At 43.3% G+C, this 27748-nt stretch overlaps 2 protein-coding genes across 3 annotated transcripts in view; one reads left to right on the top strand and one right to left on the bottom strand.

Annotated features, from left to right (window-relative positions):
- Positions 1-6677, top strand: part of LOC105854239 (selenoprotein O) — a 23092-nt gene extending 16415 nt beyond the window's left edge. The window contains exons 16-19 of one of the 2 annotated variants that reach the window (XM_012731431.1): positions 305-384; positions 1774-1817; positions 2730-2809; positions 6320-6677. In XM_012731431.1, coding sequence (XP_012586885.1) covers positions 305-384; positions 1774-1817; positions 2730-2809; positions 6320-6442 — 327 coding nt within the window. In that variant the 3' untranslated portion in view covers positions 6443-6677. Of the gene's footprint in view, positions 1-304; positions 385-1773; positions 1818-1850; positions 2143-2729; positions 2810-6319 lie in introns of those variants that run through there. The other variant, XM_012731432.1, reaches the window with a different exon arrangement.
- A 1459-nt stretch (positions 6678-8136) lies between these two features.
- APBB1IP (amyloid beta (A4) precursor protein-binding, family B, member 1 interacting protein) overlaps positions 8137-27748 on the bottom strand; it is a 54289-nt gene continuing 34677 nt past the window's right edge. Inside the window, exons 8-14 of the mRNA XM_004691310.2 lie at positions 23155-23241; positions 21461-21604; positions 19941-20051; positions 16501-16599; positions 15909-16020; positions 12265-12368; positions 8137-8759 (exon numbers count right to left, since the gene is read on the bottom strand). Coding sequence (XP_004691367.1) covers positions 8253-8759; positions 12265-12368; positions 15909-16020; positions 16501-16599; positions 19941-20051; positions 21461-21604; positions 23155-23241 — 1164 coding nt within the window. The 3' untranslated portion in view covers positions 8137-8252. The remainder of the gene's footprint in view (positions 8760-12264; positions 12369-15908; positions 16021-16500; positions 16600-19940; positions 20052-21460; positions 21605-23154; positions 23242-27748) is intronic.

The following is a 27748-nucleotide window of genomic DNA, read 5'->3' as shown; positions in this document are numbered from 1 at the left end:
CCAGTTCTGTATGCACAAATAAAAAAAAAAAAAAAAATTTAAAAAATTTGATATTGGGCCCTCCCTGGTGGCGCAGCGGGTTAAAGTACAGCACTGAAAATCTAAAGCCGCTTCCGAAAATCTAAAGCCTCACCCCCGAGCCTCTGGCCTGTACCCCAGTTCTGTATGCACAAATAAATCTTTAAAAAAAAAATTTTGATATTACTTTTTATTATTAAAGAAGAGCTTAAAGTAAGGTGAACTTAAAATAAACCGAACAAATATTACTATTTAACAAGCAGCCTATTACTGTATTTTCATTTAGCAATTCTGGGCACTGAAGATGATTTCAAGGCACGAACTCTTTCCTGCCTGGGTGTCTCAGTACCTTTTGAGACTGAAGAGGTAAGGAGGCCAGCTAATTGTTTCCCACTAGGGTCTAATGCTTTGTTATTATGTAACCTGGCATTAGCAATATCTGCCTCTTAGATTCTTGTTACATTTCGAAGCATTTCTTTTCCACCCCAGGGTATATTGTAATGACCAAGGCATGTATAATTACACAGCACCATGCAGAGAACATGGATCTGTTCACCTCAACTGGTGATAGTACAGCTTCCCACCACACCAAAATACATAATTTTGGTAGTTTGATTGTATGAAAGGGGCTCTGGAGATTGGTGGAGGTTGCTTTTGAAAAGGATACTTATATGAAAACTTCTTTCTACAAGGACCCCTTCCTGGAAAACCTAATTTCCTTATCCCTCAATTGCAGTGCTAAATCTGCATTCCTGCTATCGAGTGTGCCTTCCCTGGTAAACTCTCTAGTTGAACTTCATCTGTCCTATCTCCTGTGTTTGACTAAGCATAAAAAATGGCTTCTGAAGCCATGTGGGCTACTTATTCAGTCACCTTGGGTTTCTCCCCTGTCTGCAGGAAGTAGTCATGTGATTATTAAACTGCTTTTTCACTTATCAATATGTCTGATGCTTATTTGATGATTTGCCAGGCTAGAAGGCACCCCAAACCTGAGCCCTGAAACTCAGGAGGAGAGCTGCTCAGCTCACTATGTGTTGATTTTCATAGCTACAGAGTTGTGAGAAGTGCTTTGTTTCCCAACTCACAGTGAACCAAAAGCAACAAACATGAAAGTAAAGAAGTAGGTAGTGGCAGCCGAAGGAGAGAGAGACCACAGGAGCATGGCACATCACAATTTACTGGCTACTGAAGGCTCTTTAAATGAGGACACTGTTTAATCCAGAAAAAGTCACATTATTATTTTTTTCTTTTCTAAAGATTTATCTATGCACACAGAAGTAGGGTACAGGTCAGAGGTGCAGGTTTGGGGGTGGGGGAGTGTGGTGTGAGAGGATTTACCAGAGACAGAGTCAGGAGCAGAACAGGCAGGTCAATGAAATACACTGCTGAGGGGAGCAGCGGGTGGGTCAGTCAGGAGAGGTCTGCCGCGCCATGTGGGTCAACGTGCTACAATGGCTGCTTCATAGTGCTGTGCTTTAACCCGTTGCACCACCAGAGAGAGCCCAAAGTACATTTTTTAAGAAAATTTATATTTAAGATGAGGAAAGGTATCAGACAGTTCAATTTTTTTAGACAAATCAAGCAAGATGCTATTTTGCATATAAGAATCTAACTCAATTTTCTATTAGACATGGATTCAATCTGACTTTTGAATTTTTTCTCAATATTTGTCTTGTGAAAAATTCTAATCCTTAGAAGCAAAAATAACTTGGGGAAATTGGGGTTCATCTTGTCCTTTGTTTTACTCATTTTTAGTAACACAAGTGATTCAGATTCTGAAAGAAGGAAAAGGATGGCAAGTAAGTCCTTGTTTTGATTTTCTTCTCTTTAAGGATTCTCATATGAAAGCAGCAGCATTGAAAACAAGAATCAGTTACTTCAGGGAACTGAGTTTTTGTTGTTTACTTTTTGTTTTTAAATAGAGTAATTCTAGGTGAGTATGTTTTAGTTGAGTAAAGTGTCATATATGAGATTTTCTAATTTCAGCAGGAGAATTTTACCTTAGAGAATGATAGCTCTTGTTGGGGTGCAGGGAAAAATCCCCCATCTCTCTGGGTTCCTCACAGCTGGATGAGTCATCAAAACAGCATCAGCTGGGTTAGTAAGGGAAAAACAATGGCTGTAAATTCTAAAGAATAAAGTGAGGGACCTGGGGGGTGGGTGGGGGTAATTATCCTGTGTTAAGGAACCCAGGGTATCAAGGAGAGAGGCGGGGGTGGGGGGGGGTTGCCGCATTCTTGTGCTGAGAGTAAAGCTGAGATTCTCAGGGAAAGACATGTTTACTGATAAACTTAAACTTGGATGAGACCCCAAGCTAATTCTGTATCATAAAAGGAGGACCAGTGATTGCTTCTTTGATTAGGGAAGGGCACAGGACTCAGATGAAAACTCCATGTCTTCCAGGACCCTCACTCTCCTTGACTTAAAATACTCTATTCTTTATGTAATGGTGACGGGACCTTGGTTGACCTCCAGTTCCCATATCAAGGTGACACAATGTTGGTTAAAAAGTTTTTTCTGTATACATCAAATCATACATACTGTGCATTATTTACAAATAATCAAAATGGAATGATGATGCCGGTCATTTCTTTTCAACTGCGTCTTCCTGCAAAGTTCTTTAAGGTTATCTAATTTCTGTGGTGATTTCATCTGGCCTGTGTTGACTTACAACTTATTGTTCTGTGATCTGCTCTGTACCTTGGCCTAAGCTGTCAACCCTAGATATGTCCTGAAGAACTGGATGGCAGAATCTGCAGTACAAAAAGCAGAAAGGAATGACTTTTCAGAGGTAAGGTGGCTGACTGTCCTGGGTGCATTTGCATTCACTTACAAACTCTTACTTTGCTTGCAGACATGCAGAACAGGCCAGCACAGCTTCTCAGCATTCTCTGTGCTTGGTATCTCATTTTATTTTGCTTATCAGTGAATCAATTTCTGAGGTGTTTTTTTTTTTTTAAAGATTTATTTATTTTTGCACACAGAACTGGGGTGCAGGCTAGAGGTGCAGGGGTGGTGAGAGGATTCACCAGAGACAGGGTGGGGAGCAGAACAGGCCGACTGAGGGGAGCAGCGGGCGAGTCAGGAGAGGTCTGCCGCACCATGTGGGTCACCTCCAGGGCAGGCGGGTATCGAACTCAGGCTGAAGTGGCTGTAGCTTCTTAGTGCTGTGCTTTAACCCGCTGCACCAGCAGGGAGGGCTCCTGAGGTATTTTTAATGTATTTAAAAATTTTAATATCTCATATCACTTCTAATATTTGAAATTCTGGGCAGCTGATTCTGCTCTTTCGGAATTTTGCATTTCAGTTGCTCAAATGCAATGAAGCCATTTTAGGAGACAGCTCTCCAGATGAAGTTAGCTTTTGCTTCTACCAGGTGTCTATGGCACCAGCAACCCGCGGTTACTAAGTTAGTCTTGACAGCAGTGAGGATGATAGAACCAGGTCTACAGGCATCAGCATGGGTGGGTGGCATATACGCATTAAGCAAAAGAAGCAGGCTGTGAAGGAGACCTCACTAGCTGAAAGCATCCGAAATCATGTTATCCAGGGTTACGTTTAACAACGTGATTGAAGTTCACATCTTCTTTCATGTCTCCAGCATTCCATGACCAGTTATTTAAAAATGCGCGGCATGTGGTGTATCTTGGGAGAGGGCTGGCTCCCCACTGGGGCTGCTGTCCCTCTGCTTGTCCCAGGAGATGTGTCCACGATCCTGCCCAAATGTGAACACTGGCCACAGACTCGGAGTCCTCCCGACAGCGTGCTGTGGGGCCACCCCCCACTGACTGGAGGTGGCCTGCTGTTCTGATTTGGAACTTGCATTCACTTTAAATTTCGGCAGTTTAACTAGTCTGATAACCCTGGGTTTTCATTGGCGAGAGTAAGTGATTAGATAAGTGGCCTAAGCTGGGAAACACATTTGACTAAGTTGTCTGGTTGATCTGTTTCTCCTTCCTTCCCTATCTTTTGTTCCTTCTTTGTTTTCTTCCCTTCCTCAAAGTTCTGTTTGAGCTGGGAGGCAGTGCCGGCAGGGTTGGGAGTTGTCTAAGGTCGAAGTGAACTTCCACGTTCAGTTCACAAGACAGAGGGGCGCAGGTAGCTTCCGGTCTCACTTGCCCAGAGTTGGAGGTGGGGACAGCTGGTGGGCGGGGTGACCTCAGGTTCCTTGTTGGCTGGAACCTGCAGCCCCCGCCAGCAGGGAAGGGCAGCGGGGTAAGCTCAGGTGGATGCTAGTCAGTGCCACTTTATCAGGTTACCAGGGGGGCGACCTAGAAAGTTAACGATGGGTTAAGTCTCACGCTGGAAAACAAAGATCTTGTAGTCCTTTACACACACACCTTGTTTTACCTTCACATATCAAATATTCTTGAGGGGCCTTCGTGACCTAGGGGTTAAGTCTTAGCACTACCACCACTGGGGGATTCCCCACTCTCAACCCAGGGGGCTGACTGCAGGGGCTTCTCCCCTCAGCGTGGATTTCAGTAGATCCATCTCCTCCGCACCCTACTTTGTCTCTGGTGAATCCTCTCACCCCCTATACCTCTGATGTGCACCCCAGTTCTTCTATTACGTACAAGACAAACAAACAAAAAAAACATTCTTGAAAACGCCCTCTGTGCGGGGTATTGCACAGAAGTATAAAAACCAAGCTGGGAAGCTGTAAGCCTGTGGCTGAGCCTAGGTGAGTGTGCAGCCACTTCAGTGAAGGGACATGAAGGAAAAGGCTGGGAAGACGCTCCAGAGGGGAGGTGAGAGCACCACGCCGGGGCGCTGCAGGCTGCCGGCACAAGCCATTAGTGGTCCCGTGAGATATTCTCTTTGGTCTCTTGGTTCTCATTAAATATCCACTTTTCCCTTTTTTCAGAACTAGATTTTTCCTTAGTAATACCCAAGGAAGTGGCAAACTGCATTTTTTTTAAAATATATTTTAAAAGGACAAATTTATTAGGAAAAGGAGAAAGAAATAGTGAGTAATCCTGCATAGTCCCTGGTGGGCAGGGGAGCTGTGCTTTGCCAGTGCTAAATCTATTCATTTTGGCCCTAAAATGATTACTGTAAGAGGTGTGTTCTCTGATGGCTCTATTTATTACCATGGAGCAGAATTCTATTTTTTTTTAAGATTTATTTATTTATGCATACAGAACTGGGGTACAGGCCAGAGGTGCAGGGGCGGTGAGAGGCTTCACCAGAGACAGAGTGGGGAGCAGAACAGGCAGATCAATGAAGTACACTGCTGAGGGGAGCAGCAGGCGGGCCAGGAGAGGTCTGCCACGCCATGTGGCAGGCGGGAATCGAACTCATGCGGAAGTGGCTTTAGCCTCTCGGTGTTGTGCTTTAACCCGCTGCGCCACCAGGGCGGGCCCTGAAAGAATTCTATTTTTTTAATTAAAGATTTATTTATTTATGCATATAAGAACTGGGGTACAGGCCAAAGGTAAAGAAGATGAGAGGATTCACCAGAGACGGGAGTAGAACAGGCGGACTAACCTAAATACACTGTTGAGGAGAGCAGCTGGGGGGACAGGAGAGGTCTGCTGTGCCATGTGGGTCACCATTCTGACGGGGGCATCAAACTTGTGCTGCAGTGGCTGTGGACAGCTTCATAGTGCTGTGCTTTAACCCCTCGCACCCCCAGGGAGGCCCCAGGAGCAGAATTCTAGATGAGGAAGAATGTGAGTTGGAACCCATGACTTTGATTTGGAGATATTATAAATCATCAACATCCTTTTATTATTACTATTTTTTTTAGTAAACATTTAGGAAATAATAGCTCTTTTTTTTTTAAGATTTATTTATTTGTGCGTACAGAACTGGGGTACAGGCCAGAGATGTGGAGGGTGAGAGGATTCACCAGGGACAGAGTGGGGACAGAACAGGCAGATCGACAAAGTACACTGCTGAGGGGAGTAGCGGGGGTCAGGAGAGGTCTGCCATGCCATGTGGTCACCTCCGGGGCAGGTAGGAATCAAACTCATGCGGAAGTGGCTTTAGCTTCTCAGTGCTGTGCTTTAACCCGTTGCGCCACCAGGGAGGCCCAATAGCTCTTAATGTTATGAAGCAATCTTAAAATTATCAGGATATGAATGCATCTTTATGATACTGCACATGTTCATACACAGAGGTTAACATAGTAGTAGTATTTCAGGAATTTTTGGTGATACAAGTGGAAGTTTAAATAACTGCCGCGGCCAAAGTTTTGATAAAACATGTTTAAACATTGTCAAACAAATGTAAAATTTTCCATGTTTTAGCAACCGAGACAGGAAATCTGTATTTATCAATTTCATTGATTTATCAGGTCCATCTTCTCCAGCAAGTTCTTCAGCAGCCTTTCCAGAAGCACCCTACAGCTGAGAAAGCTGGCTACTCCTCACCTACGCCTTCTTGGGCTAAAGACCTTAAAGTCAGCTGCTCATCTTAACTTGAGGAACTCAACGGAGAACAACTCATCATTGTGAATTCTTGAATTTAAGCACATTTTACACCACTGGAGTTATAACATTTATGATGGAGTTATTACATTTATGACGTATAAATTGTGCCGTATTTGGCCCTTGGGGTTTTACACGTGTTGGCTTCTTTTTGATATGATCCTAGAAATTTTTTTTAAAGATTTATTTATTTATGCATACAGAACTGGGGTACAGGTGAGGTACAGGAGCCGTAAGAGGATTCACCAAAGCCAGAGCGGGGAGCAGAACAGGCAGATCTATGAAGTACACTGCTGAGGGGAGCAGCAGGCCAGTAGGAGAGGTCTGCCATGCCTAGTTATATTTATTAATGTTAAATATCAATATGTACAGATTCATATTTTTAATGGTTTAAAAATATTCCATAGTACAAAAATGTCATATTTTGTGAAATCATTTACATACTGATACCCACTTGGATTTCAAGTCCCCCCCCCCTTTATAAATATAGTTTCCTTTACATATATTTTGTAGAATCCTGCTAGTAGAATTAGTTAATACACTAATTATGCATAGAAAATATTTAGGTACTGCCAAATTGAACCCCAAAAAGGTTTATAATTAACATTTCTAACAATGTACACAATAACAGTTTCCTCAAAAACTAATAGAAAGCTTAAAATAGGATGTTAAAAACAAATACAAATATGTAATCATGGTACAAGTAAATTAATTTTTACTTGTACTGTATTTGTTTACAAGAGTCAGACCTAGACCAAAATGACATAGAAAGGTTGAAATTAAATTTGAATTAAATTGAAATTTGGCAGGCAAATAACTGAAAACAAAAATGTGGTGTAGATGTATGAATGTAAAATGTAAAAACTGTTATACGGTGACATATAGTTCAGTTCACCATGAATATATGTACATTTTACTTAATGAAGTGTCAAAATACAGAAAGTACAATTTTCCAGAACAAAAGAGACTGACATACCTACTTCCATAGAAGGAAACTTTAACACAGTCCTCTTAGTACCTGGTAGATCAAGCTGACTAGACCTTAGACTAGGGGAGACTGGAGTAATAAGCTTAATTAACATGGATAGTGCCACACATTGCGTATGGTCTTCTAGAGATGGTTGCTTTTTCTGTCTCTAACTTTTAATTTATAGGGTTTCTATTGCCATGTGATAATCAAGTACCCGAAAACTAACATTTCCCCCTAAATATTGTATTATTCAACTACTAAAAAACCCAAGGCACAAACAGTGGTTGTCCACCATTCCAGTGGATAATCAAGCAATGATTGGTGAACTGAACACACACACTGCCTCTCCTGCTTTTTTCCCTCTTCTAATTTTTCTGAAAGATTTTGAAGGTCATAGAGGTAGTGCTGGAAAATGTCTAAAATCAAGAAACTTGAGAAGACACAGGATTTTTTTTTTTTAAATCAAGCATGTCTTCAGATAGTGTTGCTGTTCCTACACAGACAATGATATTTACAGAAATCTGTTGTAAAACGGTGTTTGATGCTTTCAGCCGTAATAGAAAGAAACACAAAATCTCATTTTGTTAACCTGGAAGGAAAGACATTCTACTCAAGTGGAAAGTCTTAGGAAAGATATGTACATTTAAAGGCAAACCCTAGAGGTTTCTAATGATTATGAATGTGAACTCCAACCGTGAGATCTCATATTTTTGTCCCAAAATTTCAACATTTAACCTAAAATGAACAAGATGTCACCAAAATAAAGGACCAGAAATGCTTGCGGTTAGAAATAAATAACTCCTAACGCACAAGGGCTTCTGGATCCCCAGTTAGGACACGTTGCCTCTCTTCTTTTGCAAAGCTTTCATGAGATCTGACATGAAATCCTGCTCCCCGCTCCCTGCCCCGCTGGGTGGCCCTGGGTTCTCTTGCCTCTTTGGAGGAACGGGACGCTTTTTGGCGACAATGGGGGTCGCTTTTGAGGACGTGGGGTCAAAGGCAGGTGGGGGCGGCGGCGGCGGCGGCAATGAAGACTCTTCATCCCCTGCAAACGGCGGTGGCGGAGGCACGAAGTCCGGCGGTTCGTCGTTAAAATGGGGGGGCGGTGGAGGCATCTCGTCCTCCTCCAGAGGGGGCAGGGGCGGAGGCGGCGGCAGGACGTCTTCGGGCGGGGGAGGGAAGCCGCTGCCAGGGTCCTGGGGCTTGTGGGGAGCCACCGGGCTGCCGCCCACGTCTGAAGACCGCCGCACGGGAGGAGGTGGAGGCAGGCTAGACTTTGGCGGCCGGTGCACCCCGAGAGCTCCTGGGCTGTCGTTTCCAAGGGCTGGCTTCTTGTCCTTAAACGAAGCAACAACAGCGTCGTTCTTAACATCACAGCCACCGTGGGGATGCCATTTACATGGACTCACGCGACCCTGCCGATTTAGGTTGTGCACCCCTGAGACTCCAAGGTGGAGTCTCACTTCTTCACTCTGGTACAGGATGACTCAAATGGCGGCTAACATTGGGGCTGAGGGGAGAATTGGGGAGGCGAATCCCCGCTCTTCTGTAAATGCAAGACGCCGCCCTGTCCAAGAAGGTGATTATTCTATTTAGATTACATTCTATGCATCTGGAACCACCTTACTCTGGAGTTACTGATGTTTTTAAGAGAGCTCTAGAGGCCCTCCCTGGTGGCGCAGCGGGTTAAAGCACAGCACTGGGAAGCTAAAGCCACTTCCACATGAGTTCGATCCCCGCCTGTCCCGGAGGTGACCACATGGCGTGGCAGACCTCTCCTGACCCACCTGCTGCTTCTCAGCAGTGTACTTCGTTGATCTGCCTGTTCTGCTCCCCACTGTCTCTGGTGAAGCCTCTGGCCACCCTCAGCCTCTGGCCTGTACCCCAGTTCTGTATGTACAAATAAATAAATCTTAAAAAAAAAACAAAACAAAAACAAAAGAGCTCTAGAGGTCAACAGTAGTGGGAGTTGCCTCCATCTTAACCATCAGTCAGCCGGAGACTGGAAGCAAAATGGCTCCCTGACCCCACCTTGGTTTCCAAGACAGGCCACCAAGATCCTCAGCATATGCCTCATGTCATCGTTCTGGGTCTGGCTAAGCTCGGCTGTCAGGTGGAGGCTGACAGGCTCAGGGCCACTCCCTTAGAGGCAGAGGCCCCGAGCTTCCCCACATCGGTGGCTTAAACCTCCTGGGTGGATTAACACAAAGCAGATAAAAGGCAAAAGAAATTGGAGCTAGTTTTCTCCTGACTAAGGTAACCTTGTGAGAATGTGGGCACAAACATCTTTCCTGGCCCAGAACTGTTCTGCGTCCGTGTTTTCGGCCTTCTCGCTGCAAACCAGGACTGTGGACTCAGCTTTGCTGTCTTTGGCGTTCACAGGAACCTGCGCACCTGGGCTATTGTCTCAGATTGGTCTTTGCTGACTTGTGCAAAGGCCAGTTAGCTGAGGGGCCTCCCTGGTGGTGTGATGCGTTAAAACGCGGGGTCATGAAGCTGTCCGCAGCCACTACCACAGGAGTTCCATCTCTGGCCAGGGGGGTGACCCACCTACCATAGCAGACATCTCCTGTCTTGCCCACTGCTCCCCCCTTGCAGTGTATTTCAGTAGATCTGCCTGTTCTGCTCCCCACTCTGTCTCTGGAGAATCCTCTCACCCTTCCCCCACACCCCTCTGGCATGTACCCCAAATCTTGTATGCATAAATAAATTTTAAAAAGTCAAAATGTGCTAGTATTAAAAAAAAAGACTACGTCAGTTGGCTGATCCGGTATAAGGTGAGCATCGGGACCCCTATGAATATCGGTGTCTTGATCAAATGAGATAAATAAGTGAGTGGGTTTGAAATGCTGAATCACAACATGTGCGGTAGGCAGACCCCAGAAAACGAACCCAGCCAAATGCTATGATGGCTCAGTTCTTCCTGTGCCAACAGTGGAACAGAAAAGAAGGAATTATATTTATCTCATGCAACTTCCTCAGGAATTTCAGGCAGCTGACTTGAATCTTCTCCTTTTAGTGATAATTATCATTGCAATTTGCATTTTATCAGGCGTTCCTGTTTCTTCTTTGCTTAATAACCTTTTCCCTTCTAAATTTAGAAATCTTTTTTTTTCTAATAAAGTCTTATGATTGAGTTCTAGTGTATTTAGGTTATGCAGTAAACTAGTGATATATTAAAAAAAATTTTTTTTTCACTGGTGTTCATACACAGTTAAGTGATTTCTATTCTGGGAACCTTGTATTGCTTTCAGCATTTAAAAATGTTTCTTTTCAGTTGGCACATAAATCACACACAAAAAGAGAACTCAGGACAACAATAATAATAATAGTGAAAAGTACTCTGATGAAATTGTCAGACTTCAAAGCACAGACTTGAGAAGATAAATATTAGAGAAGCACACCTTTTAAAGATCTACAGTGGTTTCCAAAAATTATAAAAAGTTTAGTATAGGAAACAATGACAATGAAAGATTACTGACGTTCTAAATTGTTGAAGGTTCTTTTGAATCACATATCGGAAATATTTTAAAAAAATTTATTTCTTTATACATACAGAACTGGAGTACAGGATAGAGTTGTGGGACTGAGAGGATTCAAAGTGGGGAGCAGACCAGGCAGATTGGCTGAAGTACACAGCTGAGGGGAGCAGCAGGCAGATCAGGAGAGGTCTGCTGCGCCATGTGGGTCGTCCCCCTGTCTGGGGATTGAACTTGTGTTGTAGTGGCTCCAATAGCTTCATAGTGCTGTGCTAAATCCAGTGCACCACTGTGAGGCTCCTCACATGGGAAATATTTAATGGAATTTATCCATAGTCAGCTTAGATATTGCTAACTGGGCTAGTATCTGAATTACAATTTTGGCTACAATTTTTATGTTAATTTAAAAGAGTCTTCGGGGCCCTCCCTGGTGGCGCAGCAGGTTAAAGCACAGCACTAAGAAGCTAAAGCCACTTCCACATGAGTTCGATTCCTGCCTGCCCCGGAGGTGACCACATGGCGTGGCAGACCTCTCCTGACCCGCCCGCTGTTACCCTCCGCAGTGTGCTTCGTCGATCTGCCTGTTCTGCTCCCCACTCTGTCTCTGTCCCTCTCGCCACCCCTGAGCCTCTGGCCTGTACCCCAGTTCTGTATGTACAAATAAATAAATCTTTAAAAAAAAAAAGAATCTTCAATGGCTATTATTTTTAGATGTATGGTCTTCTCCCCATCCTGATGTATGCATGTAGAAGCTGATGCATATAACATGCACATGTTCCAGGGTAGCCTTCTAATCTGGTGGCATTGAATATGGAACTTCTTACTAAGTAACTGCTTTAATTTATTCAGCAAAAATAAGTAAAAATCCGAAGTAAGGGCTTAATACTCATGTCACTTTGAGAAAATACTAAAATCACTTGACTATACCAAGACCATCATTTTAGTCATAGTAAAGGCAGCTAAATGAAAACTGCTTAAGCAATTCTCACATGGTTTTGCTCCATCCTCTGCCCTCAGTGGCAGAGAGTGGGGAAGGGACGTCCCAACCGCATCTCCAAATATGTGGGTTAAACTGTCCTACTCTGATTACCAGAGAGAAAATTTAAACAAATATTCCTGTAAAGGTAATTTTCTCAAGCAGCATGCTAACAGTGTCTTCAGCTTTCAAGGCTAGCCAATGTAACTTTAAGGCAAAAAAAAAAAAAAGCAAGTAAGTGAAATCACTAGATGACACTATAGCAACATCTTGTTAGAACCGCATATTCTCTTTTTAAAAGAGCCATGTCTAGAACACTGTGGTGTTTAGACCATGAGCTGACAGGGGGCAGGTGACGGAGTGATGCTGTTACCTCTCTGGCCTCACCTTAGTTGTTTCCGCGAGTCTCTGAGCCTCTTGCAGACCAGCATTCACAGACCTGGTGGCCTGGGGAATCTGTCCATTGGCCTGGGTGGTGCCTGTTTTATGCCCTGAGAAGGAGGAAGAGAGACATGAAGAGTGAACTAGGCATCTTCAAATTCCTGAGTTACTTTATATTTTTACTTTGAAAATAAAAAAGTTGATCTGTCCAAAACAGAAGGGATAGCAGGCATAGATGGAACCCAGACCTTATGAAAAATCCATAAGCCAGGGCAGTACTCTGGAAGACTGAGCAAAGACTCGGGGGAGGGGATGCTTTCTCAAAGCCACAGCAGCTCCGGATTAACTAGCAGCTCTGCGTCTAGAAAACATTTAGTGATTGGAAGAATAAACCATGAAAATAAACTCGAAAGGTAATTCCTACTGGTGAGATTTCTCTGTCATGTGTGTATGCAACTTCATGTGGTGCAGAGTACAGAAACAACATGGGAACATTCTCAACACTTGTATTCTGGCCACAGAAACAGTAGCCAGAGGGGACTGGCAAACCCTCATCAATCCTGGAATTAGAGATTTTTCCCCAACAGAAGCCGGTTATGCACTATTTTATTTTCTTGCTTTTGAAGTTGCCCTTTCCCCATAGGTCCGAGACTAATTGAGGTTTCATGGTTTTGAGAGATTCAGAAGAAGCTGTGCCTGCGGCTCTCTCTGGCCCTCAGAAATTCTGGAGAGGAGGGCGCAGTCCTGAGGACGCTTCTCTAGTACGGAGCCTAGTCTGGGAAGGCCCTGGGGTGGGGCTCCGAGTCCTCTTCCTATGGAGTCAGGGTGCATCACCATACGGCACCCCTGTGTGTTCACCAACGAGGGTGCTGCTCTGAGTCTTGGTGTCTAGAGTTATTATTGGGGTTTCATTGCCTATACATATGATTAAATCTTCTGTGACTGACAAGCCCCATCTCCTCCTGGGTGGGCAAGCAGCTGAAAGTTGCAATTTTCTTTTCTTTCTTTCTTTCTTTCTTTCTTTTTTTTTTTTAATATTTACTTATTTATGCATACAGAACTGGGGTACAGGCCAGAGGTGCAGGAGGTGAGAGGATTCATCAGAGACAGAGTGGGGATAGAACAGGCAGATTGATGAAGTACACTGCTGAGGGGAGCAGCAGGCAGATCAGGAGAGGTCTGGTGCACTCTGGGGCCAGGGTCGGAACTTGTGCTGAAGCAGCTGAGGCTAGCTCTGTAGTGCTGCACTTCAACCCATTGTGCCATTTGTGGGGGTTGGGGGGAAGTGAAAGTTGCACCTTTGGAGTCATGCACTTGGTCTTCCTGGTGGCCAGCCCCCATCCTAAAGCTGTCAGGAGCTCGCCAGGAGCTCACCATTAGTCATGTAATAAAGACACTCCTTTCACTCTGGAAATTGCAATTTTTGGAAGCTGTGTCAGGAAGTGGGGCCAGCTGGAGTCTCCACTGTCTCAGAGAGCGGCCATGACCGGAATGGTCTGAGTGGCCCCTGAACAGCAGGGAGAGCTCACTGAAAGCCTGACTGGAAGTGGCTCTTCCTAGTTGCTGACCACAGATCCAAACTCTCCCAACAGCTACGTTCAGAGCCAGGTGGTGTCACCTATGTGGGTGACGGTGCAGAATACCAGTTGCTTCATTCTGGAAGCAGCTGATATCTTCAAGGTGTCCTGATTGTTCTAAAAACAGGTCAGCTCATAACAAAAGAGCTGATGCAATGGCTTGCTGAAATGTAGGAGGATGCTTGTGAAAAGTAACTAGAACAGTTAATCAGAAACTGTGGTAAGAAAGAGAACTATTTGCTTAAAGCTAGTGACCCAAATGTCAGAGAAAAATGCTGCAAAGAAAGATTGTGAGTTATTCAGAAAAGAAAGGGGTCCTAGAGTTCAGCCAAATCAACTCAACGAGTGAGCCCCAGAACTGCAGTATCTGCAGGCAGAGACCAGGAGTCTTTACTGGAAAGGGCACTCATGCCCGGGAGGGATCTACACACCAGTCTCAGGGACGCCTCATCCCAGTGTGGCCCCACCTTGGGAAGGGGAAACTACACAACCCAATACCACCAGGTGGTGTTTCCTTACCAGGCTGGAGACCAGCAGAATTAAGATCACACTGAGGGTCAGTGAAGACCCACTTCTAATCATTCTCAGCAGCCTTTACTGACTCATACAACAGATGTTTACTGCAGACCAGGCTGAGAACTCTGAGCATACAACATGGAATTAGATATGGTCTTTGTCCTTTGGAGACTTTAGTGTCTACTGGAGGACAAAGGCAAAAATAAACCTATGGAAGACATGAAAGAATTAAAAATTGTGCCAGAACACAGCTTGGCGTAATCATGTCCAGGACTCTCCACTCCCGGAGCAACCAGAGAGGATGTAGCCAGTGCAAACTATTGTGGAATGTTGTATCCAAGCTACCGTAAGGCACCTGCCACGCGTTCAAGCTGGTTTCGACTTTGCAGCAGAAATGGTTAACTAGTCCAACACTTAACTCTGGGAAATAGGGACCAGAGTTACTCTGCCATAAGCAGTTCCAATCCCTTCAGTCATTATGTATCGCCAAGACGGTGTCTTTGTATCACAGCTCAGTCACGTCACGCCGCTTCTGCCTCTTCAGCGGCCTCACTGTGGAGTGGGGCTGACAATCTACCCTTTGCAGAGCTGATGTGAGAACCAGAAGCAATATGTATGCAACATCTTGAAGCGCTCAGTCCATCCCTCAACATCCTGTCTTCCCCCTTAAAAACACAAACAAGCAGGCCCTCCCTGGTGGCGCAGCGGGTTAAAGCACAGCACTGAGAATCTAAAGCCACTTCCTCATGAGTTCGATTCCCGCCTGCCCCGGATGTGAGAACCAGAAGCAATATGTATGCAACATCTTGAAGCGCTCAGTCCATCCCTCAACATCCTGTCTTCCCCCTTAAAAACACAAACAAGCAGCTGCTACCTTGTCTATAAATATGATGTCGAGGCCCTCCCTGGTGGTGCAACGTGCTAGGGTGCAGCACTGCAAACTAGCCTTAGCCTCTGCAGTGCAAGTTCTATCCCTGGCCCCGGAGGTGACCCACATGGTGCAGCAGACCTCTCCTGACTTGTCCGCTCAGCAGTGTACTTGATCGAGCTACCTGTTCTGCTCCCCATTCTGTATCTGGGGAATCCTCTCACCACCCCTACATCTATGGCCTGTATCCCAGTTCTTTATGCATAAATAAATAAATAAATAAATAAATCTTTAAAAGTAAATAAATGAATGTGATGTCCAGGGTTGGGTACCAGGCTCTGTCCTAATATTACTGAGGCAAAAATGCCAGGAATGGGCTTATCTTCAGTGTGGGCAGCCTGCGGGGTCTGATGGAGCCTTGGACAAATGCAACTTCTACTCTGATGAGACAAAACTCCGTAGTCACTCACCCTACACTGGTCCTCATTAGTTATCCACAAGCATAACATAAAAAAAGTGATGGGAGTTTGGCTAACAGTCACTTATAAAGAAAGCAATTTAGGGGTGTGTGTGTGTAGGGGGATCTCTTGAGCCTGCCTATCAGAAAGGAAATGCACTGGGTACACGGTTCGGTTTTGATAAGATGTGTTGGATGAGCCTGGGCAAGTGCCAGCATTTCTCCTTGTTACCTGCGGGAGCAGCTGGTGGAGCTGTGTTGCCGGTGCCCTGGTTTGTCCAGCGGGCAGAGAGTCCAGCCTTCGCCACTGCCCGCTGGTAGTTGTCATAGAGGGTCTTTCCATACTTGGGAGGGAACACAAAAGAAGAAAGGAAGTCATTTATCCCAAATTCCGTATTCAAGTGCAATATTTATATTGAGGATGAAAAAGTATTTTTTAAGTCCAAGTATTGCAATAAAAAAGTAACAATTTTTTTCATGTATGGAATAAATTTCCATATTAGCAGTTAGTAAATACTTTTACCTCGACATGGGAGGAAGTCTTCTGTCACTTGATTCTGATTGTATGTCTTTATGTAACATATCACACACTCTGTGGCTGAGTATCAGCGAAGTCTTATGTGGAAGTAAATTTGTGATTCTCAGGCCATCTGAGAGATCCATTCGCACTTACTAATGAAACCCAGTGGGCAAATAAATGAAATAGTATCTGCAGAACTGACCCATTTAGAACGGGTCACCTGTTTCTCAGTAGCACAAGTTTGGTCCCACCTCAAGAAGCTGTCTGGCAAGTTCAAGATACAGCGAGTCTAAATGCCTCTCACCTTGGCGATCCTAATTCCTGCAATCCACTGGTTTAGCGTTCTCGCATCATCACAGCAGAGATACTTGATATACTGGGACTCCTTCTGAATTTGGGGATGCTAGAAAAGTCATTTACACAAACCATTTATAAGCTCTTCCTTTATTAACACCTTTCAAAAAATTTAAAATGATAACAATATATGTGATTCATGAAGTGATGACAAAGATGAATGGATTAGAGGTCATTTTGGCTTTAGATGAATGTTAAAAAATTTAGGATTAAGGGCCCTCCCTGGTGGCGCAGCGGGTTAAAGCACAGCACCAAGAAGTAAAAGCCACTTCCACATGAGTTCGATTCCCGCCTGCCCCAGAGGTGACCACATGGCACGGCAGACCTCTCCTGACCAGCCCGCTGCTCCCCTCAGCAGTGTACTTTGTTGATCTGCCTGTTCTGCTCCCCTCTGGGTCTCGCGATCTGATCTGCCTGTTCTGCTCCCCTCTCTGTCTCTGGTGTGTCCTCTCACCACCCCTGCACCTCTGGCCTGTACCCCAGTTCTGTATGCACAAATAAATAAATATTTAAAACAAACAAAAACCAAAAATTTAGGATTAGGAAGAGGGGTACTTTTAAAAAATGGGCAACATTGGAAAGGATTTAAAAAATCTGTGAGGTGATAACATAAGCACTTATATTATCAAGAATAAATTTTTGTTTCAGCTTTTCTAACTTTTGAAAGCCTTCATATCATGTCTCTATCACAAAAATTTAGAATCATTTATTTATCAAATAAGGGAACTTATTGATGGATGTAATTCCTATTTCACAGAATTCATGCTTTTGGGACCTTCCAGACATAGGGTTATTTTTGCTCCCAGGGATTCAGGGTTTCCTTCTTTCTGGACTGTTACCTTCTACTTAACTGGGGCATTTGGCCTCTAGATGCATGTTCAAGAGAAAATAAATTTTCGTCTGTTCTCAAGAGGCCTTAGTTTGGAGGCTGCCTTCTGGGCAGTATGTGCCTTCTGGAGTCAAAGAGATAAGTGATATGGGCAGGTACAAAGCAGAGAGACACACAGTTACCACCAAGTCTTCCTTCTCAATCCTCATGGCTCTCACATGTCCTGTTTTACGTCTCTCTTTCTGTTAGAGTGTGAGTACCGTGTGAGTGGGAACCAGGTCTGTCTTTCACTCTTCAAGACCCTGAAGCTTATTAGCACATGGTCTAGAGCATCGTACGCATTCCAGTCCAGAGGTGGAAAGAATTGTTGAAGGAAATAAGATTTCCCATTCAGAGGGAAGTCTTAAGGCCCTAAGGGGAAGGGCAGGAGCCAAGTCCAGGCCCCAAGCCGTGTGCCATGTGAATTTGCATGGTCTTTCTCATAATCTATTACAGAGAAGTATAATAGTGTGTGTGTGTGTGGGGGGGGAGATAACACAGAAAATTTTGGAAATTATGAAGAATTCTTCCTTTTGGCTTTTGGAGCTAATTGATCACAAGCTGCTTTCATACGTTTCTCTTTCACTAGACCTTTCCCTTTATTTAGGTTCTTCAGTCCTCAGAATTTTCATCAGCATCACTGGAGGAAAGGTCCGTTTCTAGTATTTGTTTAGGTACCGTGGGGGTCTCCTCTCTCCCAGAATGAGCACTCCGGGGGGTGGGGTGGGGGGCTGCTGCTCCTGCACCAGACCTGTGGTTTTCCACTCGCAGCCAGCAGATGGCGGCAAACACTTTAGAATGGCAGCTGCGCTTTTCGCCGGGATTGCCACTCAGCTCCTAAGTCCTGAATATTAGATTTTACTTTTGCAGTTGCTACCCCAATATTAATCCTCTAAAAGGCCCCACAATGGAATTGCCTACCAGCTCAGATAAGCAAAGAAGGATTTATTACATTAAAGTTCCTATTAATGAAAAGTAGCTGAGGCCGTTTCCTGGAAGGAGTGTGACCTCCCACAAATACTGCAGCATGTCCTTCAAAGGCAAATACTGCAAAACCAACCCCAAATTCTTGTCTTTCAGCCCCAGAAGCACAGCTCCCTAACTTGAAATGGGCTTCTTGGTCTTGTTTATATCTTTCTTTCTGAGACATCAAAAAGTTGCCATTATCGGCCCTCCCTGGTGGCGCAGCGGGTTAAAGCACAGCACTGAGAAGCTAAAGCCACTTCTGCATGAGTTCGATTTCCGCCTGCCCCGGAGGTGGCCACATGGCGCGGCAGACCTCTCCTGACCCGCCCGCTGCTCCCCTCAGCAGTGTGCTTTGTCGATCTGCCTGTTCTGCTCCCCACTCTGTCTCTGGTGAAGCCTCTCGCCGCCCCTGACCTCTGGCCTGTACCCCAGTTCTGTATGCACAAATAAATAAATCTTTAAAAAAAAAAGTTGCCATTATTGCTTAGGGCTTGCTTGTTAAACTTTTTTTGGCTGTTTGTCTTTTGCGACACAGGGTGTGAGAGCCAGGGTCCCGGATGCAGACTCTTTCCATGTGCTTGTGATTACATGTACAAAGCAGCGTCTGTGTGTCAAGGTTTCCACGTCAACAGCACAGCAGACCATCTCTCTCTAGTACGGTATTCATCCAACTAGAGGAACATATGATTCTTCCAATACATACAATGGCTTCTGAGCATACAGCAGAGACAAGGCCTCTTAAATGCAAGACCTAGCAATGGCTCCTCTGGTGACCGCGATGCAGGTGAACAGACCTGGTTCATCCACTCCAGCCTCCATGGGGCAGTCTCAGCACTCTCTTTACACCACGTGTTTTAGGGATGATTGCAGGAGAATAATTAGGCCTCAGATGAGCTGAAAGCTCTCTTTTTAGCCTTCTAAAAGAGCTGCCCAGGGCCTTCCCTCGTGGCCCAGAGGATTAAAGCACATCACTGCAAGCGAGCTGCAGCTTCTTCAGTGCAAGTTCGATCCCCGACTTGGACACATGATGTGGCAGACCTCTCCTGACCCACCCACTGCTTTCCTCAGTAGTGTATTTCATAGATCTGCCTGTTGTGCTCCCCATTCTGTCTCTGGTGAATCCTCATAATAAAACACACTTTAAAAAGATTCAAGACCTGGTCATATTTTTTTAGAATTTCCCCCCTAATTTTTCTATTCTGTATTTTTCTAAGAAATCTCATCAAGTTCCTAATTTCTAAACACTTATGGTGGAGTGAGAGTTCACTGTAATAAATAAAGAACTGAGAAACTCCCTCAATATTATTAATAAAATTATAAATCACATTTGTTCAAAATGAAGAGCTCTTATTTTCAGAAGGATGAATAAATGCAGACAGATATTGGGGGAAATGATCCAAATGGGTAGAAGTGTTTTCCCTTTTCCAATTTTAGTTTAAAAAATTATTGTTATTTTTATGAATAACTACTAATATTTAACATTTTTTTAACCTTAAAAGAGAGTGTTAGCTCAGATTGCTTACAATTTAAATTAAGGACCTCTTACTAAGCCATACCTTTAAAACAAAGCAGTAGTCAGTTGGTGCTTTATATTTCATTTTGCACTGAATCCCATAGTAAATGTTGACATTTTCAAACTGTATAAAACATGCCAGATCCCGAGATGTCTGAAAAAGGAAGAAAACAACCTTACCAGATTTGGTGGTTAATATTTTTCTAAGACTGCTCTCAATGGCACAAGCAAGGATGACAGTTTAGCAGAAAAATATTAAATTTTAAATAACTTATTTAAGTATCTTCCATGCAGTTTTCTAAAAGCCTAGTCTGCAGTTTAAGAGAGAAAAATGCACACCCAAAGCAAAACAGCAAGTCACAGACCCAGAAACAAAGTTTATCCTCCAGTGCAGAGACTGGTGAGCTGCGTCACCAGTGCTGGTGCAGGCGAGAAAGGTGACTGAGCATCTAATCAGAAATTTCATCTTGGCTCTTGTCATTCTAAGTCAGTGATGGATTTCACGATTGAGCATGTAAGAAGTCCCCCCTCAGGATGAATAACAAGAGGCAAACTCGATGCTCAGTAAATTAGTACACACTTCATGCGCTTCTTTCCGAGAAAAAGGATCCTTTTATGCTTTTCTCCTTAGAGCTGGAGGCGTTGCTATGGAAACGAGCCTCTCCTCCCTGCAGATATGCACTGGGAAGACCGCTAATCTACGCATTTGTTTACACTTCAATTACAAATTTGTCCCATTACTCTTTTTTTCTCCCTCACATTCTATAATGTTTTACCTAGTTAGTGAATACAGAGTAAAGGGCAGAACCGTCCCACCTTAGTGTACAAGTATTCCTTTATATTCATTATTTTCCCTCGGAAGGTATTTTCTTCTGGATTTTCAAAGTTTTAACTACAAAATGATTGCCTCCTCATCCTAATGTTAAGAAACAGTGTACGTACACACATAATCAAATGACAATCTCCCTTCATTATCCCCCTTTTTTACTTCTCTCTTTTTCCAGAAGAAATATTTGGTAATACTCTTGCACATATTTTCTGGTAAAACTGATGCACTATGTGTAGACAAATCTACCTGCCTACATGTATACATCTACATATCCAATTTAAAAAATGTGAAAGTGATTTTACTATAAATACTATTGCATGAACTTATTCTTTTCTGAACATTGTATCCAGGGCTCTTTCTAGGTTGTCACATAGGCATGAATATATGACATCATTTTATAGCTATTAACATTCCATTCTAGAGGTGCAATTATGTATGTAACTATTCTACACAGAAGACTCGAGGTTATCTCAGTATTCTTCTGTTACAAAAATAACTGAGCAAATATTTTTGTGGGATAGATTGCCAAAAGTGGAACTGACATCTGAAGGGGCATTCCTGTTTATATTTGCATAGCTATTGCTAAATTGAGGATTTGCCTGAAAAGCTTATTCCTATCTATGCATGAAAATGTTCTTGTCCCATCATTCTGCTGCCTGAGGGTTTCATTAGGTTCTCTTTCAAGCAATGCTTTTTTGCTAATGTGTTTCATTTTTTGTTTGTTTGTTGCTGACCTTAGTCTTTCCTTTTGGCACATAATAAATTCCAGAAGCCCTGAGAAGAAAATAACGCCTCTTCCACGATTTCTTTCCATCTTCTTTCAGATAAAGAGCGCCTTCAAGTTCCGGCACAATGACAGATGTCCCACAGAAACTTTCCTAAAATTGAGATTCCGATTATAAAACATATGAAAAATAAAATGTATACTTTCTTCACATTTAAGCAAATGGTGGCAAGTTAGCCTTTAAGTTGAAAGTCATCTTTCTCTATAATTCAAGTTAAGTGCCAAAAGAGAAAGAATGTGGTGACAGCTGAGTAGGGCTTCTTTCCGACTGAGACTTCAAGGCTTCCTGACCACCTAGCTCTGTGACCATAGGCAAGTCTCTAAATTTCTTTCATTTGAAAAAATGGATTAATAGTAGCCTGAAGTTGTATTTCCTCAGCATGTTGTAAAAGTAAATACTAGATAAAGGCTACTGGTAAATAGACAAATTATCACTCTTCTTGCAAGTAAAAAAAATGGCATCATCATACATAAAAAATTATAATATAAATTGTATACATAATGTATAAGTTAATTTATTCTTGGGATGGTTTTCTTATCAAAAATGGAGAAGGCAATTATTAATATTATAATATCAAAAAAAGAGGGTGCCAAAGTATATTTTCTAGGTGAGATTTTCAAATGTCAGAATTTGCATTGTGTTATATAATTCTTAATACATTTCTTTTCTTTCAAAATACGGTACACTGAAATGACATACTTTGCTCCTTTCTGTTAAATTCTCAGACACAATTTTTGCTTTCTTACACCTTTCATCTTCATTTCACTCAGTCTCAAAAGTATAGAATAACTTTTAACGTGGAGCTGGGATGCATTTCTGTTCGCATTCCACATACTCCCACCCCTTCAGAGTTCCTCACATTTAATAACTATGACCTGTCGTCTTGTCAGTCATCTTTGAAACTCAAGCAGATTTTCTGGCCAACTAGACTTTTCACAGTATAATGTGCTTTGCATTTTCTTTCGGCTTTGAAAAGACAACTATTCAGGCAATTGTATATATCATTACCAGTCCCCAGTAGAGATAGCATTGACTGAAAATGGGGCTGTGTTCCCTTTCTGTTTCTCTCCCTTACTGCTTTCAGAACCTGAATCTCCTTGCTGCTGGAGTGACTGGTGCTCAGATGAGTTTCTGGAACAGGTGCCTGGAGCGGGCTTTGAGGCCCCTGTGGTGACAGCACTCTGTCCTCTGCACCTCCCAGGACCGCTGCAATACTGCAGTACAATCCAGGAAACTGGGCTTGTCCTACCTGGCATCTCTTCTCCAACTCCAACCTCATTTTCCCACCATATGGATGCAGCAAGGATGGTGGGAACCATGAGATCTGGAAATCTCTGGATCTGACTTTCAAGGATCACTAATGGGATATCCAAAGTGTTAGCAGGCATATTTTGTACAGATTTGTCTTTTAGTCAAGAATTACAACTTCATGAAATCCAACTTCATGAAATGCAAAACATATTGTCCAAAGCCATACATATTTTTTACAACTGACTGAGTTTAACACAATGCTATAATTTAATAACTTGACTTTAAAATCCTAAGTTAAAATTTCAGTGTTTCTCAGAATTTCTCATTGTCTGAGAAGCAAATAATATATAAAAAGTCACCCTTTTTCTTCTACTCAGCAAAGCCAAACTTACCTCAAGTAAGGATTCTTTGTTTTTAGCATTCATTTTCTCATTTGCCTCCTTGCTTTCTTTTTTTCCTTTGTTGTTCAAGTAAAAATTCTAGAATAAAATATGAAAAGATCAGATGAGCCAGCGTTCATCACCACGGGCTGCGAATTTTCTCTGGGGAGAGATGTACCTGCATGAGATAAACGAGGCAGCATTGCATGTCGGCCTAGCGCTGTCCCGGAGCTGGTGAACACCAGCCAGAGGTAAACCCACCCTTCTTCCCACTGCTCACAATCAAAAGAAAACAAACAAGATTGGGAACTAGTTAAACGATGTGGTCCACATACTATTTTAATTTTTTTTAGATTTATTTATTTGTGCATGCAGAACTAGGGTACAGGCCAGAGCTGCAGGGGGGGATGAGAGGCTTCACCATGGACAGAGCGGGGAGCAGAACAGGCCCACTGGCGAAGTACACTGCTGAGGGGAGAAGCCGGCGGGTCGGGAGAGGTCTGCCACGCCATGTGGGTCACCTGGGTGGCAGTGGATCGAACTCGCATGAACTCGCCAGTTGCAGTGCTGTGTCCTTACCCGTTGTGCCACCAGGGAGGGCCTATTTTTAATTTTTAATGGTAAATGTAGTTGCTAATGGTTGTAGCAGTTTACATTAATGGGATTCTATTTTTCCTGCACTCTCTTTAGTACTTGTTGGAGGGTCTTTTTAATGTGAGCCATTCTTATAGATCTTGGAGGGTATCTTGTGGTCTTTTTTATCTCTCTACTGGAATGATAATGCACATTTTCACTCTCTATTGACCTTCTGAATAGCCTCTTTGGCGAATTGTCAGTTCAGATCTGCTGCCTGTTTGTTTACTAACTTAGTTGCTTGTTTGTTTTTTTATTGTTGAACTATGTGAACTTTTCACATACCCTGGATATTAGCCTCTGTGTTTTTGTTTTAATGAAAATGCAAAAAAACACAAAGTCAATCTGAGCTGGAGACTAGAGGGAGGAAGTTCTTAAAAGAGACTAGTTGCGACTAGGTCAGAATTTTCTTTCCTCTTTAAAAAAATTTTATTTTTAAAAATTTTAAAATATATTCATTACAACATCCTTCATTTTTGTACAATGCATGGTTTCCCTGTGAAATCCCCACCGGCCAGTCAGCCTGTGCACCATCGTCGTAGTCCACATAGTCCCTCGTGCTCTTCCCACTCCTGTCCTGGGCTTTCTCCCTCTTCCTCCCCTACAGAATGTCTCTGATCTATAGTTGCCTGGTGATTTTGATTTTAACTTTATTATAGTGACTTTTTTCCTGTTGTGAAAGTTCTTAGTCAAGTCAGTTTGCGCAAAGCTGCAGAACTCAAAAGTCAATTTATTATTGTACAAGTGGGAACTGGAGAACCTGAAGTTAATAATAAAGGAACTTGCAAAATGGGAAATGAGGCTTTCAGTCACAGCCGCTTCCCTTTTCTCATCGCTTCTGAATATGTAAGATTTGGGGGCAGCTGGATAGAAACAGCAAATATATTCCTTAAAAATATCACTTCCCTGGACATATGCAGCCTTGTGTTTATTGCAACTCGATTCACAATGGCCAGGTGTGGAAACAACTTAACAACACGAGAATGCCAGCAGCACACAGAGGATAAAGAAATGCTGGCTACATGCACGGGGAATGTGGCCCAGCTGAACAATAAAGCGAATTTGTGTCACATGCAGCAGCATAGGTGGGGTTGAAGGGGTCATGCTTGAGTCTAGGGTACTGTCCCTGTTTTCTTCTTTGTCTCCTTTCATGCCAGCATCCATTCATTGGTCACCATCTGCTGCAAAACTGGATCTTCTAAATATTTCTCAGGGGTCTCTAGCTCACCATCGGCTCCTTTTTCTGAGCACCTGGTTTGCAGTAACCTTGACCATCCTGTTCTGCTTCTGTCTAGTCTAAATGAAGTCTTGCCATATGATTTGGTCTGAACACAACTTGCTCAGGATTAAAGTGACAGCAGAAACAACACATTAGTTAAAATATTAATATTTCAGGCCCTCCCTGGTGGCGCAGTGGGTTAAAGCACAGCACTGAGAATCTAAAGCCGCCTCCACATGAGTTCGATTCCCAACTGCCCCGGAGGTGACCACATGGTGGCAGACCTCTTCTGACCCGCCCGCTGCTCCCCTCAGCAGTGTACTTCGTTGATCTGCCTGTTCTGTTCCCCACTCTGTCTCTGGTGAAACCTCTCACCACCCCCGAGCCTCTGGCCTGTACCCCAGTTCTGTATGCACAAATAAATAAATCTTTAAAAAAAAAATTCTACTATTTCAAAGCTCAGTGATTTAGCCAATGGGCTCATTTTCCAATTATTTATAGGAATCCTTGAATTCAGGAGTTTTTTTTTCCTTTTTTTTTTTTTTAAATCTCCCTTCTTTATCTCATTTTATTTGGCATCTGTTTCTCAAGTCGGGGTTTGTGGTGAAGTGTGGGCAAGTGGTGTGTGTGTAAACTTAACAGCTCAATGCCGCTTAGCACTGCTGTATTCATAGGACTTAAGTCCTTAGGGGGTTCAAGTGTCCACCAGCTCTGACAGGAGCCAGAGGCAAACAGCACGCTGCTGGCTGAATGCAGAAAACAGGATCCCTGACAAATACCCGGGGCTTCAGAATCTCCCACCCCATCATAACCTGCTGCAGAAGGCATTCACTCGTGGTTATTTCCAAAAGCCATTTCTCTGCAAGTACAAAGCCTGAACTTCAGCTTCACCCACAAAGAGCAGTGTGCACCCTCTTTGTGGTTGTTCCTCTCACCAAACTGAAGCTGAATCACACAGCATCAAGAAGTGTAACTTTAAAGTACAGGATGCAACTAAACAGGCAAAGGAGGCAAGCTTACCTTGAAAAAAAGAATGGGGATTGAATCAACTGCCTACAGTACTCGTAAACGAATCGCATATACGTAAGACTGCATGGATTGCTAATAATTGGAAATACTCATCTGTGGCTGCCTTGCCCATAGAATATGCTCGTCAATGACACAATATTTGTCAATTTCTTTTTCACCCATTTCCTGAATGAGCTGTCACTCTCTACCCTACCCCCACTTTACTCTTACCTTGTTGTCTTTTCTACTTCTGGTTTATTTGTACCCATCTCCCCTTTTAAGGTAGCAATTTTCCACACTTTTCTTTAGACTGTCCACAGAGTCTTTCAGAGGCTCTTTCCCTTCAGGGCAAATGGCTGGGGTAATTCCATTAAAGGATCCTCATATGAGCCAATATTGAAAAGACATTGAGTATTTGGACATCTTTTGAGGAGACGACAAAATAAATTGTTTAGAAACTCAGTCTTTTTCTTTTATGATTGCCGGTGAAGTCTAGTTCTTTTTTTTTTTTTTTAAAGATTTATTTGTGCATGCAGAACTGGGGTACAGGCCAGAGGCTAGGGGCAGCGAGAGGCTTCACCAGAGACAGAGTGGGGAGCAGAACAGGCAGATCCATGAAGTACACTGCTGAGGGGAGCAGCGGGCGGGTCAGGAAAGGTCTGCCGCGCCATGTGGGTCACCGCCGGGGAAAGCGGGAATCGAGCTCATGCGGAAGCGGCTTTAGATTCTCAGTGCAGTGCTTTAACTTGCTGCGTCACTAGGGAGGGCCGAAGTCTAGTTCTTTATATCCAGTTTCAAATTAACTTTCACATAATGAGTGGGCAGTACACTGATTTGGTTCAGCTGGGCAGGAAGATCAACCTCGGTTCAGCCTCTGAGTAGGGAGTCGAAGCGGGATCTCAGTTACCCTGTGCCCTATTCATGGACTCATCATTTCATGTAAATGCTGGCAATAAAAAAAAAAAAAGGCAACTAATGCCCAAATGAAATAAATATAGGATGTATTTGGATTTTTAAATTAACTTTGAGATGTTGCTTGAGGAGAAAAGGCGAAGGTAATTAAACAAAAGAATTTCTAGGATGTTAGGATGTGTTTACATAAGAAACTTCCTGTAGAAATACTCTTCTCTAAGATTTTTTTATCCTTTTGGTATAACTTAGTATAACAAAATAAGGCTTATGTCAACAACGATGGAAGCATCTCAGCACAGAGCTCTTAAACAGAGATGGAGGCATTTTTGAGATTACACAGTCTCCTTTTCAGGACCCTGTGGGGGTTTTGATGAGAATGTCACACAGTGTTCCACCCAGATGTCAGGTGCTGGAGTCACCCTCCATGAAGGTCAGAAGACAAATTATTCACACAAATACCGAGAAAGTAGAAATATTGAAAACCAACCACGTTAGGGCCTCCCTCATGGCCTAGGGGTTAAGTTTTAGTGCTATAACTGCTACAGCCTGTCTCGTCCACTGCTCCCCTCAGTAGATCCACCTGTTCTGCTCCCCACTCTGTCTCTGGTATATCTCCTCACCCCCCTGCACCTCTGGTCTACATCCCAGTTTCTTGAATGCATGGATAAAAATAAATCTTAAAAAAACAAAACAAATCTTCGTGGGTATACAGTTAATGCTTTGCATACTTATTTAATAGCTGCTATGGCAAATTGCAGATATCCATTAAGCCTCACAGTTATACCAGAGTAGAACCAAATTACACCAATCCTGGATGCTACTTTTTTTTTTTTT

The sequence above is a fragment of the Condylura cristata genome, unplaced genomic scaffold, assembly GCF_000260355.1.
Source record: "Condylura cristata isolate star-nosed mole 26May11 unplaced genomic scaffold, ConCri1.0 scaffold00030, whole genome shotgun sequence".
Classification (NCBI taxonomy): domain Eukaryota; kingdom Metazoa; phylum Chordata; class Mammalia; order Eulipotyphla; family Talpidae; genus Condylura; species Condylura cristata.
Note: the sequence above shows the minus strand (reverse complement) of the source record. Positions and strands in the feature narration are given on the sequence as shown.